The sequence below is a fragment of the Cetorhinus maximus genome, chromosome 26 (assembly GCF_964194155.1).
Source record: "Cetorhinus maximus chromosome 26, sCetMax3.hap1.1, whole genome shotgun sequence".
NCBI lineage: Eukaryota > Metazoa > Chordata > Chondrichthyes > Lamniformes > Cetorhinidae > Cetorhinus > Cetorhinus maximus.
The window spans coordinates 11,571,684-11,595,399 of NC_135904.1; the positions used below are offsets into that span (position 1 = coordinate 11,571,684).

Consider the following 23,716-nt stretch of genomic DNA (forward strand, 5'->3'; position numbering starts at 1 on the left):
TCTCAAGGGCAACTAGGGATGGGCAATAAATGCCAGCCCAGCCAGCGAAGCCCATATTCTGTGAATGAATTTTTAAAAACACCTTTGAACTTACCTCTGAAATTCATAAGGGAAGCTCAAAACAGAAATCACGTATTTCCCAAACATAACAAGGAAAGTTATCAGGTAATTCCTCCCCAGCACTCCAGCCAGCTCTCGCACACCTTTCCAACTAATTCCAGAATGGCACAGTAAGTTCAGTAGTGCAGTACTGTTTTCTTAGGGACAAAGAACATGGCATGCTTCATGGTAATATCTGGGCACATTGGCCTCTTCGTAATTCTCAACCAACACCACTAAGGGAGACTATCTAGTCATTATCACATCACTGTAGGTAGGACAAAAACAAAAATACCTGGAAAAACTCAGCAGGTCTGGAGTTTTCCAGGTATTTTTGTTTTTGTTTTGGATTACCAGCATCCGCAGTGTTTTTTGCTTTTATCTTACTGTAGGTAGGAACCTGCTGTGCACACTTGACTCCTGTGTTTCCTACATTACCGTGAAAACTTTAAAAGTGCTTCATCAGCTGTAAAGCACTTTGTGATGTCCAAAGATCATTAAAGATGCTATAGGTATGAAAATATTTCCTTGTAAGATAAGCACATTCTATATTTCATAAACAATTCTTAACATTAATGCTTCCATCTTTTACAAATGATAGTCAGGCAAGTCACTAGCTCTGATGTGCTACCTCCTCAAATGCCAGTCACTCACTGTCAAAACTCATATGAATGATGAACATGCAGGTGAAGTGCAACAGGAGGATTAATGCCTTAGGAGAGAAGGAATGATAAAATGATATGTAGAAATATTACTCTTCAGCACACTTCCTGCCTACAAAACCTTACGCACCTGGTTGTCACACTTCTATCAACTTTTTTCTCATTAAAAATTCCTAATCCCACAATAACAATGGAAAATTCTCATGTAAACCTGTCACATTGCAGGTGAGTGTGGGGGTGAGAGGAGAGGGGGTGGGGATTAGGCAGAATTGTTTTGTCCGTAAGAGTTGGGTGTGGAATGGTTTTCCAGGGCGGGCTATTGAAGTAAGTATTTGGTATAAAATGATAAGCTGCTAGAACTGGAAAGAGATCAAACAATCTGACGAAAAATTGGCTGGCTGGCTTTAATCTATTGTAAAAGGGCAGACTAGTTACGCCCAACATGAATTAAGACATTCCCCTCCTTCCTCCAAAATCTACTCAAATAGGAATTAATTTCTTTATGCTTCCAAGTTTGCAATACAAGATTGCCTGTGTAATCGGGAATTGGAAAGTTAAATTAGCATCTAATCTAAAAGAAAATTTCATACTTTTCCTGTCTATTCCGGAACTACTGTAGCATGGAATGTCAATTACAGGGTGCATAATGACCTTCATTAAAAGTGTGTTGCATTAGATCCTCAGCTGTCAATGCTCCATCTTAATTTCCCACCAGAATGTTTGCAGGGCAAAGCATCTCCTCACTGCACAACAATCATACAGAAGGTTATTCAGCACATATTATCTGTACAAATTCTCTGAACTAGCCCCACAGCTCTGCAAACTTCACCCCTTCACATATATATCCAATTCCCTTTTGAAAATTACTACTGAATGTTTCCATCCACCCTTTCGTTGCACTGATGAGGTTAAGAATGTGAGACAAAAACAGAATTACCTGGAAAAACTCAGCAGGTCTGGCAGCAGCGGCGGAGAAGAAAAGAGTTGACGTTTCGAGTCCTCATGACCCTTTGAAGGGTCATGCGGACTCGAAACGTCAACTCTTTTCTTCTCCGCCGATGCTGCCAGACCTGCTGAGTTTTTCCAGGTAATTCTGTTTTTGTTTTGGATTTCCAGCATCCGCAGTTTTTTGTTTTTAAGAATGTGAGAGCTTGGCAGTGAAGGTACATTAATGTACAGAGTCTAAAACAGTCGCATCCAATAACATTCTATTCCACAGTATGGACATGAATCACTCTAATGGTCTGAACATTTGTAGAGATATTCCCTCACTTCAATGAATGTAATGTCTTAAATTAGGAGGACAATTTGCATAAACTTGGTCTGTATTCTATTGAATTCAGATGGTTGAGGGGTGATCTAATCCAGCTGATTTGATAGATGAATTATTTCCTCTGTTGGGAAATACAGGGTAACGGGCATGATCACAAAATTAGAGCTTTGTCATTTAGGGGAGAAATCAGGAAACTGTTCTTCACATGAAGGGTAGAGGAAATCTGAAACCGTCTTCACCCAAGGACTGTGGAGGCTGGGGGCCATATGAAATTTTTTACATTGAAATCAATAGGTTTTGGTTAGGTAGGGGTGTTAGCTTGGTAGGCATGTCAAGGAAATTCTTTCGAGTTATCAACAGTCACAGATTGCAACTCTTTCGAGTACAATCACAGTTCTTGGTTTCCGGGAGTGGGACATGAACCCACAACCCTTTGATTCAAAGGCGAGGGTCCTATGAACTGAGCCACAGCTGACACCTCAGGCATGTCAAGGAATATGAACCAAAGCTAGATTAAATGGAATTGGGGTACAGACCAACAATGAACTAAGAGTGGAGTGGAACTGACTCGAGGGCCTGAAAGGCCTCCTCCTGTTCCTATGTTTTATAACAGCTTGAGTACATAATTCAGAAACGTTCCCTTATCACTAATAATCATCCACTGAAATAAGTTGGGGGGGGGGGGTCTTCACTTTGGAACAGAAGGTCTTAGGTCTCGAGCACATAACCACAGCTGACATTTCAGTTCCACACTGAGTGCTGCACTTCAGAAGGGATGCTGGGACTTGGAGCAAAGCAGAAACCGACACCCACCCCCCCCCCTCGCCACACCCCCCACCTTGCCCAGCATTAAAATAGCTTGCCTCATCGAGGACAAAAAAATCTACCAGAATAAAACAGACAGTGGAATGCAACTGAGACCTTAAATGTGGAAATGCTTCTTCAATTCAAGAGTAAAGAACGCTCCTGGATCAGTAACTTAAACTTTATCCAGGCCTAAGGCAAATTTTATAGTGTAACTAAAACAAGTTTCCAAGAGAGCTTAACTTCACCACCATGCATGTGTGTTGACAGGCCTGTCTTTATCTGTGGAACAGACAGCATAGTGCATGACCCAATTTGCCAGTTGCAAGAAGCTGTGTATGACAATAACATTCCACAGTGAGTCACATGCTCAGTTTATTACTAAAGGAATGAATGATCCTACAGGAGTAACTTCAGTACTAAAATATCCTACAGGCTTCAACATTTTCAACCGTTTTAAATCGGTGGCTCTAAAACTTTTTCGTCCGCGGACCACTTGGGTGGGGCAAAAGACCCCTGTGAACCACCCACTGGCTGAACTCCACCCAGTTTCCTTCGCCACCGCAAAAAACTCAGCATGATAAATGGGAAGAATGACATTGGCGGAGAAGAAAAGAGTTGACGTTTCGAGTCCTCACGTCAACTCTTTTCTTCTCCGCCGATGCTGCCAGACCTGCTGAGTTTTTCCAGGTAATTCTGTTTTTGTTTTGGATTTCCAGCATCCGCAGTAGTTTTTTGTTTTTATATAAGAATGACAATGCTTTTGAAGCAACGTCAATAAAGTGATGTCTGGTTCCGAGCTGGGGAGCTTCAGTCTCACATCAGGCTCCATGTTCAACCGGCTCCCCATCTTTGTTTTCAGCCCCACAGGTTGTATGTTGGTCATGTAAATCTTGTTTATAAAAACACATTGTTGTTGCTTGCCCTATGCCAACTCAGGCCATGCACACGGGAGCCGGTCTGGTTGTGTCACTTCACCAAGTGATGGGCTGGAGGTTTCTGGAATGTTCTCTCTTAGGACCTCAGCTGTGGCATTTCGCATCAGTGACTTGTATTTTGGACCAGCCCGCGGGTCACCTGGAGGACCACCAGTGATCCACGAACCACACAACAGGCAAGTAACTTTGTAATCAATGTGACACCTTGAGATGGGAAATAAAACCCAGGGGAACCACAGAGGAGCAGGGGGAGGAGATTTCATTTATTTCTGTTTAAAAATGTGTTTCCCTATATAAAAAAAATGTTTCCATCCTCAGTCTTTCTCCTTTGTTGCCTGTTCCCACTGCAGCCAGTCACAAATTCACACCTGATCGGGCAGGCGAGGACCTCGTTTTAATATCTCTTGCAAAAATGGAAATTACCTACAAAAGTGACGCATTCACTCAGTACCGCACTGGGAGCTTCAAGCTGGATTATACGCTGAAGCCTGAGACTTGAACCTGTAACCTTCTGATTTGGAGGAGAGAATGCTACCCTTGAGCCACAGCCACGGAACCCCTGATAAAATAAATCAACGATTGAGAGCAGGTTCAAGTCGTGAGAATCATCCACCTCCATTGTAGCGGCAAATGGAATGTATGCGAACACAAAAGAATTCATACAATTAAGTTACTATTGATTCTGCTTCCACAACCTTTCTAGTATACTTTCTGAAGTTTGGCAATACTTAGCACTGAAGCATTCAAGGGGAAGCTAGATAAACACGAGGCAGCGAGGAATAGCAGGATTATACTGATAGGGAGAGATGAATTGCGGTGGGAGGAGGCACGTCTGGAGCAGAAGCAATCAGCATGGACCAGATTGGCCAAATAGCCTGTTTAGTGCTGTTCTGTGTAATTCTATCAAACTCCTGTTTTATCACAAATAAATATATTTAGATGCACATCTTTTGCATCAAACTTTCTGAATTATATTTCCTTATCCTGGCTCAACCATTCTACATTAAGACAGAAGCAAGAAAGTGCAGATGTTGGAGATCTGAAAAAAAAGAGAAAATGCTGGAATTACTCAGCAGGTCTGGCAGCAGCTGTGGAGAGAGAACCAGGGAGGAAGGAACAGAAGGGAAGGTCCCTGATAGGGTGGAGCGATTAAATGACAAAAGGGATGACAGTGCCAAGCAAATGGGGGTGGCAATAAGACAAGTAAAGAAACAAAAGACAGGTCGACAGGGACTCTCAATGGCAACAGCAGAAACATTAACTGCACCTGTTTTCCAAAATAAACAGGAACAGAGGTTATGGTTATACTTGTTTATGACTGCAACATGAATACTTTGAAAAATTATTTGAAGTGTGGCCCCACAAGGAAGGTCAAATGTGGGCCAACCACCCACACTGCTCATTGTTAATCAGTCTCAGCTGCAGGTAGAGGAGACAGCAGCAAAGGCCAGTCAGTACATGAGATGTGGAAGTGAAGCCAGTTTAAATATATACACACATTGATTATGTGAATGAATATTGGCTTCCTGGTTAAGCAATGCCTCAACTTTAAATTTCTCATTCTGGTTTTAAAATCTCTCCAAGACTTCACCCCTCTCTGTAACCTCCTCCAGTTCTACAACCTTCCAAGTTCTCCACGCTCCTTAAATCCTAGCCTCTTGCGATTTCCCAATTTAATTACTCCTCCAATGACAACTGTGCCTTCAACTGCGTTGGCCCTAGGCTCTAGCATTCACTCCCTAAGTCTCTCCACCTCTCTAGCTCACTATCCTCCTTTAAAAGGTACTCCTTAAAATCTACCTCTTTGGCCAAGCTTTTGGTCACCTGTCCTAATATCCCCTCATGTAGCTCAATGTCGAATTTTGTTCTATAATGCACCTGTGAAGCATCTCGGGACCAAAAACAAAAAATGCTGGAAAAACTCAGCAGGTCTGACAGCATCTGTGGAGAGAAAGACAGAGTTAACATTTCGAGTCCGTATGACTCTTCTTCAGAGCTGACGGGAAGGAGAAATGTGGTGAAATATATACTGTTTAAGGGGGGCGGGACAGGTGAAGCTGGATAGAAGGCCAGCGATAAGTGGAAGCAGAGGAGAGACCCACCAGCCTCCGCAACATCAACAGGGTTGGCCTGGCTTCAGTGGAATTGAGCCTCACCACTAGGCCGCCCTGCTTACCTCACTAATGGATCCGTACTGCAGCTGGGAAAGCAAATATCCATTGCAGCCTACAAAAAAATTATTTTAAAATGCAGTCAGTGGCACAAGCCACAACTTCGCCGTTGACAGGAAGTTCTGGGCCACTATCTCTACAAATTTTCACTTCTGGAGTCGCACTGGGTTACAGCTCCTTAAGGAACACCAGTATTTTCCCCGTGTGGCTCTTTTCAGGCATCAGCCCAAACTACTGGGTGACAGCAGGTTACACAACTGTAAAGGGCGGACAAGCCCAACTCTCGTCGTCAACCTGCATTTTCTGTGACAAAGATCTCGAAGAACATCAAAACAGAAACCTCGGCTGATTTCTTTTCCATTCCCGTATATGTACTTATGTTCATTAGCCACTCAAGGCAATGGAAGCAGTTGAGAACAACCCATTCTGTACCACTGACACAAACTTTTCCTCTTCAAACATAAAAAAATACCCCAAGGCATAAATGGAACACAGTCTCTCATCAATCTGGTGATACAGCCAATAAGATAAGTTTTAAGGGGGAGAAGGAGGTGGAGAGGCAAAGCGTTTTAGGGAGGTAATTCCAGTGCTCAGGGCCAGAAAGTGAAAGCACAGCGGTCGATGGTGGAACGGAGGAAGCGGTGGGTGCTCAGGAGTTCAGAACCTGGAGAAGGGCAGAGTTTTCAGAGAGTTATCAGCTAAAAGAGGTTATAGAGATAAGGAACAGAAAGGCCACAGAAGGATTTGAACACAAGGCTGAGATTTTCAACTTACAGGCTTTGCTGAACTTGGAGCCAACACAGGTCAGTAAACATAAGGACATGGCACCAATGAGAACACAGAGAGCAGATACTATTGTAGCCTCTGATCAATCAAGGAATTCGCAAAAATCCAAGAACCTTCAACCTCCCCGAAATCTATGGTGCCGTAGCAGAACGTGAAGCAGCAGAACTTGCATTTTTCCCCTCACAAGGCACTGGAAACTCATCGTATGACTTGTAATTGAAATTTAAGAATCCACGGATTCTAAAACAGGGAACTTAGGAAACCCCTTAATTCTCTGGAGTTCGAGTCCAAAGAATCAGCTCAAAAGACATACTCAAGCTGCGGACTAACGTTACAGTTCCATTAAACTGCATGCTTATTAAAATCAAATGGAATGTTAGGAAACGGGGTAATGAGCTGGACAAAGGATTGCTTTCTACTCACATTATTGGATTAGGTCATTATTCACATAGTAAGATAATGGATGTCAGGCAATGAATTGCCACCCTATGGTGTTGGAGGACTCAATTATGGGAAACTGAAGAATTGTGGGCTCACCGTCCTTGATGAGGCGTGACAGAGGGTGCCAGACAGGTTAGTACTGAACAAAAGAAAGAGAATGCACAAAATCATTTCTAGTTTCAAGAAGTAAAAGCATCCAAAAAAAAACAATGTGAAAGAACAGCAGGCCTGTACTTGCATCTTCGCGATGTATTAGATATCCCGGGTGCGTAGGCTGACTATGTTGTCATACCAACTCCTAAATGTTAGAACCGTTGCCATACAACTATTGGAGCTCAACAAATTTCCTTTGAAATGCTTACTCATCGCTCCCAAAGCTCCTGGATTTTGTGTCCAACTCTCATCATCTGCCATGCTAAGCAGATGAAGTTTCATCCATATTTGCCCACCCGCTACAACCAAACATGCAGTTGTTCCAAGGAAAATCGGTGTACTGCTTCTTTGTCCTTTGACTCCAAAGAGAAGCTAATACGTAGCTATGTTCATTAGCCATTTAAAGCAACGGAAGTGGTTGAGAACAACCCATTCTGTACCACTGACACAAACTTTTCCTCTCCTCACATAAAAAAACACCCCAAAGCGTAAATGGAACAGTCTCGTCAACTAAAGAACATAGGAAATGCAGGAGGCGGTTCAGCCCTTCAGGCCCATTCCACCATTCAACAGGGAGTCATTATAGCACAGACGGAGGTCATTCAACCCATCGGGTCCATGCTGGCTCTCCCAAAGAGAGCAATTCAGTCAGTCCCATTCCTCCGCTCTATCACCATATTCCTGTTTATTTCCCTCTAGTGACGATCCAATTTCCTAATGTAATCATTCATTGTCTCCACTTCCATCACCTTTGTAGGTAGTGAGTTCCAATGATTCACGCTGATCCATATTTACCATTTAGGTTCTAGAACCTTAACACCCTTGCCGAAGAAGAATCTATCAATCTCAGTTTTGAAATTTTCAATTGGCCCCCATTTCAATAGTTTTTTGGGGCGGGGGGGGGGGTTGGTGGGAGGCACTACTCTTTGCATGATGAGGTGCTCCCTCTGACTCATCCCCGAGGAAGAAACTGTTTCTCTCTGTCTGATGAGGCAAGAGTGGGGGAGAGGGACAAATTCTGAAATAAAAACAAGCAAGCTTGGACGTGGCACTATGGGGCAGTTTGCACTTATGAGGAGAAAAGACCGATCATAACGTTTTGGGTTGGTTAACACTCAGTGTCTGCCTTTTCTCTTCACAGATCTGCTGTATAATGGCAGCCACCTATTCTTTTTCTCTTTCAAATTTTTACTTCCAATTTCCAACTTTCTAAAATTTTTGTGTTTTTATTCCACCAATAGGAATTTCTGATCATGTCAAACCACTTTCTTATACAGCTCAGCAGCCTAAATTCAGTACCATGGGCAAAGCAAGCCACATTTACCTGTTTTCATTTCTAAATATGAAAACACAAATATGCTCATTACTACACCAGGGCAATCTTACAACTGTAAACTCAATACCACATGGCCTTGACATCCGAGACAGATTTCTAAGATGGATGGAGCCCCCTAATGACAATATAGACAGCAACATTCAGTGGTTCTAGTTGGCTTGTATCAGTCATGGAAACAGAAGCTCCTATTGCAACAATTTACACAGGCAGCTATTTGCCATTCAATAGGTATAAATCAGTTAGAGGCAGCAGTCTGCAGCGAGAGACAGAAAACAATCTTTAGACTACAGACTGATTGCACAATTACTGGGTGAATCACAGTACATTTCCTCATTGCACGTCCTTGCCTTGACAAGAATCTACTAATCCAATGACGTGTGTGGCACTTTGAGACAAGGAATATTTCAGAAGCTTCAAAACAAAATGTCTAGGCCCAAAACATTAACTTTTATTTTTTATTTCGATTCTTTGCATTTTCTACAGCTTTGTTTTCACTCCAGATTTCCACCACTTAGAGGCAGCTCCAGTCATTCTCTCCCCCAACTCTGCTACAACACAAGACAAGTGGACAGGAAAAGCATGATTATAGACTCAAGGACTCTGGCAGCCAAAGCAGTCAGTGATTCACAAGTGCTGTCCCATCATCTAAATTCCTCAAATGTTCAATACACAATTTAACTTCAGTTCACCTTTTCGCGTCTTGCTTTCAGTGACTGCTGCAAACAATCATTATTGAGTTTATTTTAATGTGGGGATGTATTCTACGTCATATGTCAGGTGTCTGACGATCTCAGTGTATAGAGAGCATTACTGAAAAAAATCACAGTACATTATTAAAATAGATAGACTTAAAGGCTATGTTCAGCTCAAGACCAAACATCTTCCCTCAAATACTGACTCACACTGTTCCCAGTCTAAGCAAAATGACACTGGGATTAACCATTGCTCACCTCCCACCATCTGTAGATAGCATAGCGTTATAAAATATATATCATTGTACATTATTATGAAACATGTGTGAATGAACACGTAAAGAAACGTTCGATGACTTCATGAATGCCAGGACGGGGACACCATTATGACAATGACAGCAGTGATCTAAAAAAGGAGAAAGTCCACTACCATCTTCACAGGGCAACCATGGATGGGCATTAAATGTGGTTCTGCCAACATCGCATAAACCCAGAAGAAAAAAAGAGATAAAATATGTGCAAATATACTTTCTCAAGGCTCTAAAAAAAGTTTAAAGGTACATGGGATTATAGCAGTGAGTCCCCCACCCCTCCCCAACCAATTTTGGGTCTTTTTATGCTACCACAAAACACCTGCACCTAACATGTTTCAATTCCTGCAGGTTCAGATCTCTGCACTGAGAAATTAACTATTGCAATGGGAGATTCCAAAACTAGCAGCCAGAAATAAAAGATAGACACTAACAAACCCAATAAAAGAAACATGGGGGAAACTTCTTTATTCTGAGTGGTGAGAATGTGGAACTTTTTTTTTATTCATTCATGTGTTGGGGGCGTTGCTGGCTAAGCAAGCATTTATTGCCCATCCCTAATTGCCCTCATTCAGAGGACAGTTAAGAGTCATTGAACTTCCCCTCCAAGTTGTGGCTGAGGCAAATAGCCTAGGTGAATTTAAGGAGAAAGGAATAGAAGATAATGCAGATAGGGTTAGATGAAGTAGCATAGGAGGCGGCACACGTGAAGCATAAACACCAGTATAGACTAGCTGCGTAAAATGGTCTGTTCCCCTGCTATAAATTCTTCACAACATAGCCGCACTAACATTTCCTGGTAATTAACAGTAGATTAAAACGTTATGAAGTTTAGATATAAAAACTAGCTATAAAAATCAACTGGATTGCTCCTGTAGACACGTTGCTCAATGCACCCAGCCTCAAAAAACGTGTTAACCCAATTAACTTTAAATCTCCCAAGTAGGCCATGCTTTCATCCTATAGGAATGTAACTGACAAGATCATAAAGAAATAGGAACTGGACTAGGCCGTTCGGCCCCTCAAGCCTGCTCTGCCATCCAATAAGATCATGGTTTATCTTCTACCCCTGCCATTTTCCTATCCTATCCCCCATACCCCTGGTTTCCCTTAGCGTCCAAAAATCTATCAACCTCCCTACTGAATATACTCAACAACTGAGGATCCACAGCCTTTCACGGTAGAGAATTGCAAAGATTCACAACTCTGAGTGAAGAAATTCCTCCTCATCTCAGTCCTAAATAATCAAGCCCTTATTCTGAGACTGAAATCCCTAGATTGAGACTCTCCACCTGGGGAAACAGCCTCTCGGTATCGACCCTGTCAAACCCTCTAAGAATTTTATACGTTTCAGTGAGATCACCTCACGCTCTTCTAAACTCCAGGGAACATAGTCCTCGTCTACTCAATCTCTCACTCCAGCAATCCGTTTGGTGAATGTTTGTTGCACTCCCTCTCAGGCAGGTTATGTCCTTCCCTAGGTAAGGAGACCAAATCTTTACACAGCACTGCAGGTATGGTTTCACCAGGGCCTCTATCCATTACACTCACTCCATGGCGCAAACATCATGTTCAGCGATCCACTTACATCATAAAATGTGGATCTATAAATGCACGGGCCAATGAGAAGAATCCTGTTCACAAAGGCAATGAGAGATGTCCGTTTCTCGCCTTGTTTCTCTCCCACACTTAGCTCGGTTTCCGCTAATTCACTAATTCAATAGGTCCCCACATTCCACCAGAAAACCAGTGCATCCAAGTAAGGAAGACGGGAAACAAGGCTTCACTATCTCCAGATATCAAAATCAGAGATATATTTCTGTATATATCAGAGTATATCAGAGGCAACACAGAATGCACATGCAGTGGTCAGGAAGTCCTGAACCAACACTTCAATTTTCACTGCTTCCTTGTGAAAAAAGACATAAATTCAACTTCCCACTTTCCCTTCCTTCTGCTAAACTCAGACGAGATCAAAAATGCATCCCTCCACATGGTGAATTGCTACTGTATCTCCTACCCATACACAACCCAGAATGTTAAGAATGCAATTTGCTGCATATGGCATCACCAAAACCCAAGCATTCCAAAGAATAGGTCAACATTTTACCAACCATCCATCCATCCATAAAAACTTTTAGAACCCCCCAACCCATTTAAATAAAGCATGTAATTGTCATGCTCATCATCACCTCCAAGGTGGACACCATCCTGACCTGGACACATCACAGCCTTTCCTTCAAGGTCACTGGATCAAAACCCTTAAATACCGTACCCCAGCACTGTGGCAGCACCTTCATCATACACTGGATTGCAGTGATTCAAGATGGGGCTCCCCACCAGCTCCTCAAGGGCAACTAGGCATTGGCAATCAGCAAATGTTGGCCCTGTCAGTGACACCCTTAACCAGAGTGAAGATTTAAAAAAAAAAATTAGATATTGAGATTCTGTTGCCCTAGCCAAGCCACAGTAACAAATTTTCTTTGAATACAGCAAAGCGCTGTATTATACCCTCTCCGACAGATTAATACTCACACGTCAATCAAAGTACTTGGGAAGGGGAAAGAAAATAAATTCCAATTAGACAGACAACACTCTGGAATGTTAATAGCCTGCATTCAGGACAAGGATCCAAATCCACAACCATTGTAGTGCAACAATTAGCTTTAATTTACAGTGAACATACTGTGTTGACTGTGATATTTTAAGTTACAAACCGTATCACATGAAATGCCAGAGTGTCATAAGACACGCAGATCAGCGAACATATCTCGACATGGCAAGTATTTCATTCTTTGATGAGAAACATGCAATTGTCAAAAAGCAGTGATTACATGGGTTACTTTCTTACTAAAGCCATAAGATATTCGATATTCCACCTCCTCAGGAGAGCCATTAAACTTCCTCTCCATTTTTGAATAGCAAACAATTAGTGGGGAATCCTTAGAATCCTTGTAAATATGCACAGCAGAGGTCAAATTGCAGGGTTGGGCCCTTTACATTTCTGTGATCATCTTATAGATTCTGAATCCGTTCTTAATACTAGCATTCCTAACGATCAGGTTCCAGGAGACTAGCATCAATAAACTAGCTCCCAACATTCACATTACTGAACCTGACAGTCTTATTCCATTGGTAGGATAGTAGGTCCAGTGTCTCGACAAGTATTAGACTCTGCTGCTGGATAAATGAGATGGATATATTAGCATCAATTCTAGAAACAGGCTCATGAGCCCAGGAATCCAACCTAAACAAATGCAAGTACAAAAGCTGCTTTACGGTCTGTGTGATCAACGCACCAATACAAATTAACCCTGAAAAGGATCTATTTTAAGTGCGCTGGTGAAGTTGTAGGGATAAACAAGCCAAACCTCAGTAAAATGCAAGAACAAAAACATTCAGGTACATTAGTAGCAACTGCAGAAGGATTTAGCCCGATAGAGTCAACTTTTAAAAATAGAAAATAACAAAAACATAACTTGTTGAGTTGATCTTGCAGAAAGCCAGCACAGACAAGGCAGGCGAAATGGCCTCCTTGTGGGCTATAACCATTCTGTGATTCCGTGAACAAGATGAGATCAAACGGTTCCAACAAATAAAGTGAAAAGGGGAACAGGAAAATACAAGAAAAGAGAAAGGTTGGCATTCCGGCAGCATTCTTCACAGCCCCTGGGTGTCCCAAGGCACTCTACAGTCAATGGAGCACTTTTGGAGAGGAATATTGGAAACACAGCAACCAATTTGCACTGAGAAAATTCCCACAGCAGTAATGTGATAAATGACCAGATAATCTGTTTTAGTGACATTAGATTGAGGAATAGATTGAGGCCATTGGGAATCTCCTACACTTCCTTGAAATGGTGGGGTGTTTTTTTTTAATCTACAGGAGCCGGCAGACAGGGCCTCAGTTTAATGTCTCATCTGAAAGACAGCATCTCCAACAGTGCAGCACTCCCTTAATATAGCACCAGGAGTGTCATCCTGGATTATGTGCTATAAGTCTCTAGAGTCTTGAACCTATGATCATCTGGCTCAAAGGAATGAGTCTGGGCATGTACATCCAGCACAGCAATATGCCCTCTGGCATATAAAAAAATTACTCTTACATATGAAAGGTTCATTGGGATTCTAGTTTAATCTAAAGTGACACAGTCAATATATTCTGTAAATTATTGCTGAGACTGTTTTTGATCATCTTCTATTTCCCACCAAGCTTGGAAATTTCTCAAAGACAGTTTACAAAACAAGTGGATAACTGAACATGCCAGTTGCCCTCGAAAGTACAACTGAAGCAGCAGTCCTCACATGTCTGGACAATAAATGTATTTGACATACAGTGGTGTGCCTTAATTCAGAATCTCAGCTCTTTCCAAAAAACAAGCTTAACATGAAACAGAAAAGTCTGGAAGCATTCAGAAGAACCATCAACATCTGGAGTGACTAGATACAAGAAGCCTCTGTTGAAGGGTCCACAACTGAAACATTATAAGCCTGTTCTCTCCACTCAGCATTTCCAGCATGTTTTCATTATTGTTTCTATGTTTCTTCTGACACCCACAGTCTTCTACCTTTCATTTATACAGGAGTGGAGCCATTGGATGCTAACCAGGTCTGCTACCATCAGCTGTGGTACAAACACCTTTAATCTTTGCCAGCAACTGCAAGGCAGGAAACCAAAAACGCTCATCAGCAACTGACCTCCTCACTTCCACAAATCCTCCAAAACTGGATACAGCCCACATCCATAACTGAAGGGAGTGGGCTGGGGCAGGGTGGAATAAGGGAGACATCAAGTTCTCCCTCGCTAGACAGCTATAAGGACAGTGAACAGAAAATATCTCTAAAAAAACTTAGACTTACACAACAGGGATACAATGTTGCAGTAGATTAGTTATCCAGATGCCCTAGGGGCATGAGTTCAAATCCCAGCATGGCAGCTCCCCAAAGCCTGTCAACTATCTACAAGGAACAAGTCAGGAGTGTGATGGAATACTCCCCACTTGCCTGGATGAGTACCGCTCCCATAACATTCAAGAAGCTTGGCACCATCCAGGACAAAGCAGCCCACTTGATTGGCATCTCTCCCACAAACATTCACTCCCTCCACCACCAACACACAGTAGCAGCAGTGTGTACCATCTACAAGATGCACTGCAGGAATGCACCTGCCAAACCCCACACCCGCTAGCATCTGGAAGGACAAGGGTAGCAGATAGATGGGAACACCACCACCTGGATGTTCCCCTCCAAGCCACTCACCATCCTGACCTGGAAATATATCACCGTTCCTTCACTGTCGCTGGGTCTAAATCCTGGTACTCTCTCCATAACAGCACTGTGGATATACCTACACCACATGGCCTGCAGTGGTTCAAGGAGGCAGCTCACCACCACCTTCTCAAGGGCAATGAGGGATGGGCAATAAATACCGACCTAGCCAGCGACACTCACATCCCGTAAATGAAGAAAAAAATATTGAAAGCCAGATTTAGTAGTGATGATCACTGATTCTGGTTCATTAATGCCCTTTAGAGAAGGAAGGAAATCTGCCATTCTTACCTGGTCTGGCCTACATGACTCCAGATCCACAGCAAAGTTTCTGACTACTTAACTGCCCCCTCAAGTAGCCAATCAAGCTACTCAGTAGTACCAAACTGCTACAGTGCTATCGGCACTGTGGGGGTATCTGCACCAGATGGACTGCAGCAATTGAAGGTGATGGCTATGCACCTTCTCAAGGGCAAATAGGGATGGACAACAAATACTGGCCTAGCCAGCGACAGCAAAAGGAACATATTGTGGTTCACATCCACAACCATAGAATTCAAAAACTATAATAAATATATTGATTTTCAAAAACAAAAACCTCTCAGCCAACAGGCAAGCATGGACGTTAATAATCAGAGCAAAATGAGCTGAGAATAGTCAGTGGAAATACTCATACAGCTGCAATATTATCCAATGATTTAACTTACATAAAAAGTTGAAATGTGAAATCAGAGCAAGTGCATTGAACAGAATACTGAAAGACACGCCACAAAATTATATTTTCTACAGGCTAACTATAAGCAAATAGTGTTACAATGCCAGCGCAGATGTACAGAAAATATATCTGGGAGTGATTACAGGGCTGTCATCTAGTTTCCAGCTGCTTTTACTGAGAACATATATCTGGGAATGATTATGAGGCAAACATAAAACCTGGACTAACGGACACCTGGGAGTGATCACAAGACTGAAATGTCATCTACAGGGTCCGAGATAACACCCAAAAACAAGCCTCCACCCAAAATCATTTTAAATTTTAAATCATATTAAAAGCAAGGCTGGACATTTTGAATTCACTGTCAAACTTACACTCACCAATGTAAACCTATGAAATCTATGCAGGAACCTGGGTGTGGCGTTTTGTGTAAGTAGCAACTGTGATCAATGCTGTAGGTGCAACTGCTTAAACAGTCTTCTCAGTTTATAACAAAAACAGAATTACCTGGAAAAACTCAGCAGGTCTGGCAGCATCGGTTTATAGTACACCTAAACTATTAAGCCAACCGAACAACAAAGTGCTCTGATACAAAGTGCTGGCATTTTAGCTTGATTTATTTATTTTTTTTAAAGAGACCAGCAACTTTTAAAATTTTTTTTTTTTGCCTAATCAATCTCCGCCCCACATGAGGGACGTAGGTTGGGCGTTTAAGCACCATAAAAATTGATGCTTAGATTAGCAAAGAGGATAGTGCGTTTCAAACACACAAACACACACAGACTGGGGTCACAGTGATACAGACTCAAAACTACTAACTCCTAAAACTCTGGAAAGAAAGTTTCCATGCGAAACATTAACTTGAAATACAGAATAAACAAACCGCACCGACTTTAAGCTGATTGTGACTCTGTTAAGTCTTCAAATGTATTCAATTAGAAAATTGCAAACGACGCGCCCTCAGCTTTCAACTTACATTGAGAGTCACTTCGTGTTTCTTCAACCGTGACTTCAAACTTTTCATGATTCACTTCTTTATAAAGTTTTTTTTTTCGTTTTTTTACCCTCAGCAGGTTTATTCTTGAACTTCTGTGAAGGCTTCAGGATGGGGGGGCGGGGGGGGTGTTGTAGAGCAGGAGGGTGATCTCCCAACGTCTTACCCTCCACTCTCAAACTCCGGCAGAATTTTCTTCCCCAGCATGAGCGGAGCGCTCCTCACCTGACGCACGGCGTCGCCCCGGATTGACAGCGGCTAGGCCAATAGCGTCCTGCCTGCGGTGGGACGGACGGGCCAATGAAGGGCAGGTGAAGGCGGGATTTCCTTATTTTGATTAGCAGGCGCTGAAAACGGGGTGGTGACCTGCGCCAGCCCCTCACCTGGGCGCGCGCGAGGGAAGAGGCGCTCACCTGAGGCTGGAACACGAGCAACTCGAAGTAAACGAAATGCGACGCTCATCCTCTTGAATGTGTTTTCTGCTGCAAGATATCTGACCTTATATTTTAAGTAAAAACTCCTGAGCTAGTAATTATTTTGCATTGCTCATACTTATGAATTTCTTTTGCAAAAGGACTGAGACTTTAGCGCCTTTCACGAGGTCCCAAACCTCTTTATAGACAATGAAGTACCTTTGATGTGTAGTTACTCTTGTAATATAAGAAACACAACAGCCAATTTGCACACAGCAAGCTCCCACGAGCAGCAATGTGATAATGACCAGATTATCTGCTTTTGTGAGGTTGATCAAGAGGTAAGTATTGGACCCCAGGAATAACTCCCCTACTCCAAAGAGGAGTCATTTTGGACCCAAAATGTTAACTCTGTTTCTGTCTCCACAGATGCTGCCAGATCTGCTCAATTTTTCCAGCATTTTCTGTTTTTATATAAACTCCCCTACTTGTCTTCAAGATAATGCTGTAGGATCTTTTACGTCCACGTGAGAGCACGTGAGATTGCCTCAGTTTAACATCTCATCGGAAAGACAACACCTCCAGCCTTAGTACTGCACTGGACTATCAGCCTTGATTTTTGTGCTCAAGTCTCTGGAGTGGGGACTTGAACCCATGACCTTCTGGCTCAGAGAAAATGCTACTCCTGAGCCACAATCGACTCAATTCTGATTCTGTATTTTGTATAAAAACTCCTGCTATGGTGGTTGTAACATTTGCCAACCGGTATTGGCTGGCATATGTTTAATATGCAGCATTATTCAACCAGTTTATCCCAATGATGAACTGAGCAACAAAGCAACAGCAATTTATTTTTAAATTAATTAAAAGTGGACGTGTTTAGACATTGGGCAAGTACACGATTGCACTTAACCACGCATCTTTCTCCTGCTACAACAGTCTGTCAACATTTGCATATGATTTGCAGAGGACAGTTGGCAGCGAAGAAACAATGTTTCCAGCATGAGTCAACACTTCAGAAGTGGTGGAGAGAACATGTCTGGATGAGTCCCAACTGATGGTGCAACAGTGGAGCAAAGGAACATGAACCCAAGGCCATGGAGAAAATGTGGCCATATACTGCATTAACATATTGGCTAAAGGTGGCAGGTGTAAGGCACAAGTGAAAACAACAATAGCAATACATTATCAATGTCATAGTGTACGAACATACGAATTAGGAGCAGGAGTGGACCACTTGGCCCCTTGTGCCTGCTCCACCATTCAAGAAGATCATGTCTGATCTGATTTTAACCCCAACTTCACATTCCTGTCTACCCCTGATAACCATTCACCCCGTTCCTTATCAAGAATCTATCTACCTCTGCCTTAAAGATATTCAAGGACTCTGCCTCAAGCACCTTATGAGGAAGAGAATTCCAAAGTCTCACGACCCTTTGAGAGAAAATTTTTTCCCCCATCTCTGTCCTAAATGAGTGACTCCTTATCTTGAAACAGTGACCCTGAGTTCTAGATTCTCCCACAAGAGGAAACATCCTCTCCACATCCACCCTGTCAAGTCCCCTTAGGATCTTATATGTTTCAATCAAGTCGCCTCTTACTCTTCTAAACTCCAGTGGATACAAGTCTAGCCTGTTCAGCCTTTTCTCATAAGGCAATCTGCCCATTCCAGGTATTAATCTAGTAAACCTTCTCTAAACTGCTTCCAATGCATTTACATCTTTCCTTAAATAAGGAGATTAATACTGTACACAATACTCTAGATGTGGTCTCACCAATGCCTTGTGCGTTTCTTAGCAAAAACAAATCAGATATTTGACATGCAACTTTTAAGTTGCTGTAGAAATGGCCGTGCCATATGAAATAAATTGAAGTGTTCATGTCTGTAGTCCAAATGTTATGTCGTGGAATTTGTAAGATGCAAGTTCACAACCATGACTCCCAAACCAATGTCAACATTCTTCAGAGGAAGGTGTATATTTTCCAAGTAAACGGTTCGGATTTTCCAAGATAAACTGGCACAGGCCAAGTTCCTCATTTGGAAAGTTATCTTTCAAGTGCCTCCACACAGTGAGAGAGGAAAAACCAGTGACAGATCACAAGAGTCGGAACAGACAAGGCAGGTAATTTTGCACACTTTCTGAGCAATTCAACCAGACATAGCTTCGTCAAAATTCTGGCAACTGGTTATTTCTCCATGAACTTGGAAAGAAAATGGTGCCTCAAAAGAAGAGATGGAAAAATTAATTCAAAAAGAAAAAAAGTCAATATTTTAAAAATCAGCAATTCTCACAAAATGTATTAATTCCACTCCGTTTTTTCGAAAATAAAATTTCTTTGATACTTTAAATATACAAAAAAAAACGCCAACATAAGATTAAATTAAGCCAATGCACTTTTAGCCAAATAGAAAGCAAGAAAATACCATTAACAACCTATTTCCACAAGATCAGTTCACCCCACACAGTTTCCAATGAATAGGTCCATTTTAAAAGCATAGGTTAATAGTTAAATGTCAGCTCAGCTAATGATCTAACTCAGCAAGGTTTCAGGTCTAAGAAGAGTCATACGGACTAGAAACTTTAACTCTGTTTCTCCCTTCACAGATGCTGAAAGACCTGCTGAGATTTTCCAACATTTTCGGTTTTTATTTAAAATCCTTATTCTTGTTTTCAAATGGCTCCGCACCCCCCCCTTTCTCCTCCAGCCTCACAAACCTCTGAGATCTCTGCATTCCCCCAATTCTGGCCTCTTGAACATTCTAGTTTTAATCGCTCCACCATTGGCAGGCGTCCCTTTAGCTGCCTGGGCCTTAAGCTTCCGAATTCCCTTCCTGAACCTCTCCACCTCTCTCCCCCTTTATTACCCTCCTGAAAATCTACCTTTTGGTCATCTATCCAAGTATCTCCTCATGTGGTTTTGTTTCAAATGTTGTTTGAGAATGCTCCTGTGAAGCACCTTGACATGTTTTACTACATGAAAGGTGCTATATAAATGTAGGTTGGTTGTGTGTGTGTGTGTGTGTGTGTAAATGTGTTTCTGTACGTGAACCTATATCTATATGTGTGTGTGTGTGTGTGCGCGCGCGCACTCAGATGTCAGATTAAGGAAGACTTGTCTGGGATGCCCCCTGTGGTTCACACTCATTGTCGAGACTCACTCTTCAGGTGAGGAAAATATGATGAATATTCATAATACATAGGTACTTCCTATTTGTTCACATCAAAGCAGCTAATTACAGCTATCATTTACTTAGTAACAGTCATCAGGAGGCAGTGGCATAATGGTATTGTTGCTGGACTAATAATCCAAAGACCCAGCACAATGCTCTGGGGACATGGGTTTGAATCCCATCCCAGGCAGGTGGTGAAATTTGAATCCAATAAAAATGAGGAATTAAAAGTTGAATGATGACCATGAAAACCATTGTCGTAAAAAAGCCATCTGGTTCACTAATGCCCTTGAGGAATAGTCGTTTGGTAGTACAGGACTTGAGTATTGCTGAAAAAAGAGACATGTTGAAGCTTTTTGTCTTGCACTCATCAGGACACTCGCAAGAACACCAATACAAGGGGAAAACAACAATTTATACTGTATGTGAAGGGTCTGTTGATTAGATGGCAAGTGACGTTGCCATGGGGAATGCACCACTTATGGTGACTGACAGTTAACTGCCAAGCATCATTTGAAATTTAAACCAGGGAGCTTGACCCTGATTGGTCAAGGCATTGCCCTGGGGAATGAATCAGCGAATGGCTGTCACTTATTTTGTTTAGCTGAAATAGACACAATGCATGTACATGTTCTTTCTGTCTGCAAAGAACAGGGCCCTGTGTATATACGTAGCTACCAGTACAGCAAATGCACCACATTGCGCGCCTGACTGACAATCTTAAATTGGTTGTCAGCGTACTTCTTAGCACACTGAGGATTATTTAGCTATTGTTGTCCAATTGCAGAATCACATCTAATGCTGGACACTATGTTTTGAGTTTTGCAAGCGCGGCTGGTTGGGTACGGTCTGTACCCTGCCCGTTGAGAACAGCGGCTAGGACATGCTGCTTGATACTGAGGGTGGTAAGGGCACAGATAGTACTCTGGGTGGGGGCCTTCAATGTCCATCATCAAGAATGGCTCGGTAGCACCACTACTAACTCAGTTGGCCGAGTCCTAAAGGACACAGCTGCTAGACTGGGTCTTCGTCAGGTGATGAGGGAACCAACAAGAGAGAAAAACATGCTTGAATTCATCCTCACAAACCTGCGGATGTATGTGTTCATGACAGTATTGGTAGGCATGACAACCGCACAGTCCTTGTGGAGATGAAATCCCGTCTTCACATTGAGGATACCCTCCATCGTGTTGTGTGGCACTACCATCGTGCTAAATGGGATAGATTTCAAACAGATCTAGAACTCAAGACTGGGCAACCATGCAGGGTGTGGGCCATCAGCAGCAGCAGAATTGTACTCAACCACAATCTGTAACCTCATGGCCCGGCATATCCCCCACTCTACCATTACCACCAAACCAGGGGATCAACCCTGGTTCAATGAAGAGTTCAGGAAGACATGTCAGGAGCAGCACCAGGCATACCTAAAAATGACGTGTCAACCTGGTGAAGCTATAACACAGGACTACTTATGTGCCAAACAGCTTAAGAAACAAATGATAGACAGAGCTAAGCGATTCCACAACCAATGGATCAGGTCTAAGCTCTGTAGTCCTGCCACATACAGTTGTGAATGGTGGTGGACAATTAAACAACTCACTGGAGGAGGAGGCTCCACAAATATCCCCATCCTCAATGAAGGGGGTGTCCAGCATATCAGTGCAAAAGTTAAAGCTGAAGCAATCGCAACAATCTTCAGCCAGAAGTGCCCAGTAGATGATCCATCTCTGCCTCCTCCAGAGATCCCCAGCATCACAAATGCCAGTCTTCGGCCACTTCGATTCACTCCACATGATATCAAGAAACGGCTGAGGGCACTGGAGGCGATGGGCCCTGACAATATTCCGGCAATAGTACTGAAGACTTTTGCTCCAGAACTTACTGCACCCGTAGCCAAGCTGTTCCAGTGCAGCTACCACACTGGCATCGACCCGGCTATGTGGAAAATTGCCCAGGTATGCCTTGTACACAAAAAAGCAGGACAAATCCAACCCGGCCAATTACCGCCCCATCAGTCTACTCTGGGTTATCAGTAAAGTGATGGAATGGGTCATCAACAGTGCTTTCAAGCGGCACTTGCTTAGCAATAACCTGTTCACTGACGCTCAGTTTGGGTTCTGCCAGGGACACTCAGCTCCTGACCTCATTACAGCCTTCATTTAAACACGGACAAAAGCGCTCAACTCCCAAGGTGAGGTGAGAGTGACTGCGCTTGACATCAAGGCAGCGTTTGACCAAGTGTGGCATCAAGGAGCCCGAGCAAAACTGGAGTCAATGGGAATCAGGGGAAAATTCTCCGCTGTTTGGAGTCATACCTAGCACTAAGGAAGATGATTGTGGTTGTTGGAGGTCAATCATCTAAGTTCCAGGACATCACTGCAGGAGTTCCTCAGGGTAGTGTCCTCGGTCCAACTATCCTCAGCTGCTTCATCATAAGGTCAGAAGTGGGGATGTTCGCTGATGATTGCACAATGTTCAGCGCCATTCGAGACTCCTCAGATACTGAAGCAGTCCATGTCCAAATGCAGCAAGAGCTGGACAAAATCCAGGCTTGGCTGACAAGTGGCAAGTAACATTCACGCCACACAAATGCCAGGCAATGACCATAACCAACAAGAGAGAATCTAACCTTCAGCCCCCAACATTCAATGGCATTACCATCGCTGAATCCCCAACTATCAACATCCTGGGGGTTACCATTGACCAGAACCTGAGCTGGACTAGCCATATCAATACTGCAGCTACAAGAGCAGGCTAGGAATCCTGCGGCGAGGAACTCAACTCCTGACTCCCCAAAGCATGTCCACCATCTACAAGGCACAAGTCGGGAGTATGATGGAATACTCCCCTCTTGCCTGGATGAGTGCCGCTCCAACAACACTCAAGAAGCTTGACACCATCCAGGACACAGCAGCCCCCTTGATTGACACCACATCCACAAACATTCCCTCCCTCCACCACCGACACACAGTAGCAGCAGTGTGTACCATCTACAAGATGTACTGCAAGAATTCACCAAAGCTTACACAGCACCTGCCAAACCCACAACCACTACAATCTAGAAGAACAAGGGAAGCAGATAGATGGGAACACCACCACCTGGAAGTTCCCCTCCGAGACACTCACCATCCTGACTTAGAAATATATCACTGTTCCTTAACTGTCACTGGGTCATAATCCTGGAACTCCCTTCCTAACAGCACTGTGGGTGTGCCTACACCTATGGACTGCAGCGGATCAAGAAGGCAGCTCACCACCACCTTCTCAAGGGCAATTAGGGATGGGAAATAACTGCTGGCCCAGCCAGCGAAGGCCACATCCCATGAATGAACAAAAAAATGTCAGTGTTGGGAAAAGTCGGGGGGGTTTGAAAAGCTGTCAGTTGGGTCACCAATCAAGGGACATTGGGATAGGGCATGTAAGTAGAGTTAAGATAGATCAGCCACGGTCTTATTGATTAGCTCAAGGGGCCATAAAGCTCCTATTTT

At 43.0% G+C, this 23,716-nt stretch overlaps 1 protein-coding gene across 4 annotated transcripts in view; it reads right to left on the reverse strand.

The window, feature by feature from the left end:
* uacaa (uveal autoantigen with coiled-coil domains and ankyrin repeats a) overlaps positions 1–16,877 on the reverse strand; it is a 159,107-nt gene extending 142,230 nt beyond the window's left edge. For 3 of the 4 annotated variants that reach the window (XM_078530102.1, XM_078530098.1, XM_078530101.1), the window contains exon 1: positions 16,626–16,854. In XM_078530102.1, coding sequence (XP_078386228.1) covers positions 16,626–16,673 — 48 coding nt within the window. In that variant the 5' untranslated portion in view covers positions 16,674–16,854. Of the gene's footprint in view, positions 1–16,625 lie in introns of all 4 variants that reach the window. The other variant, XM_078530097.1, reaches the window with a different exon arrangement.
* Between the last annotated feature and the right edge of the window lie 6,839 nt (positions 16,878–23,716).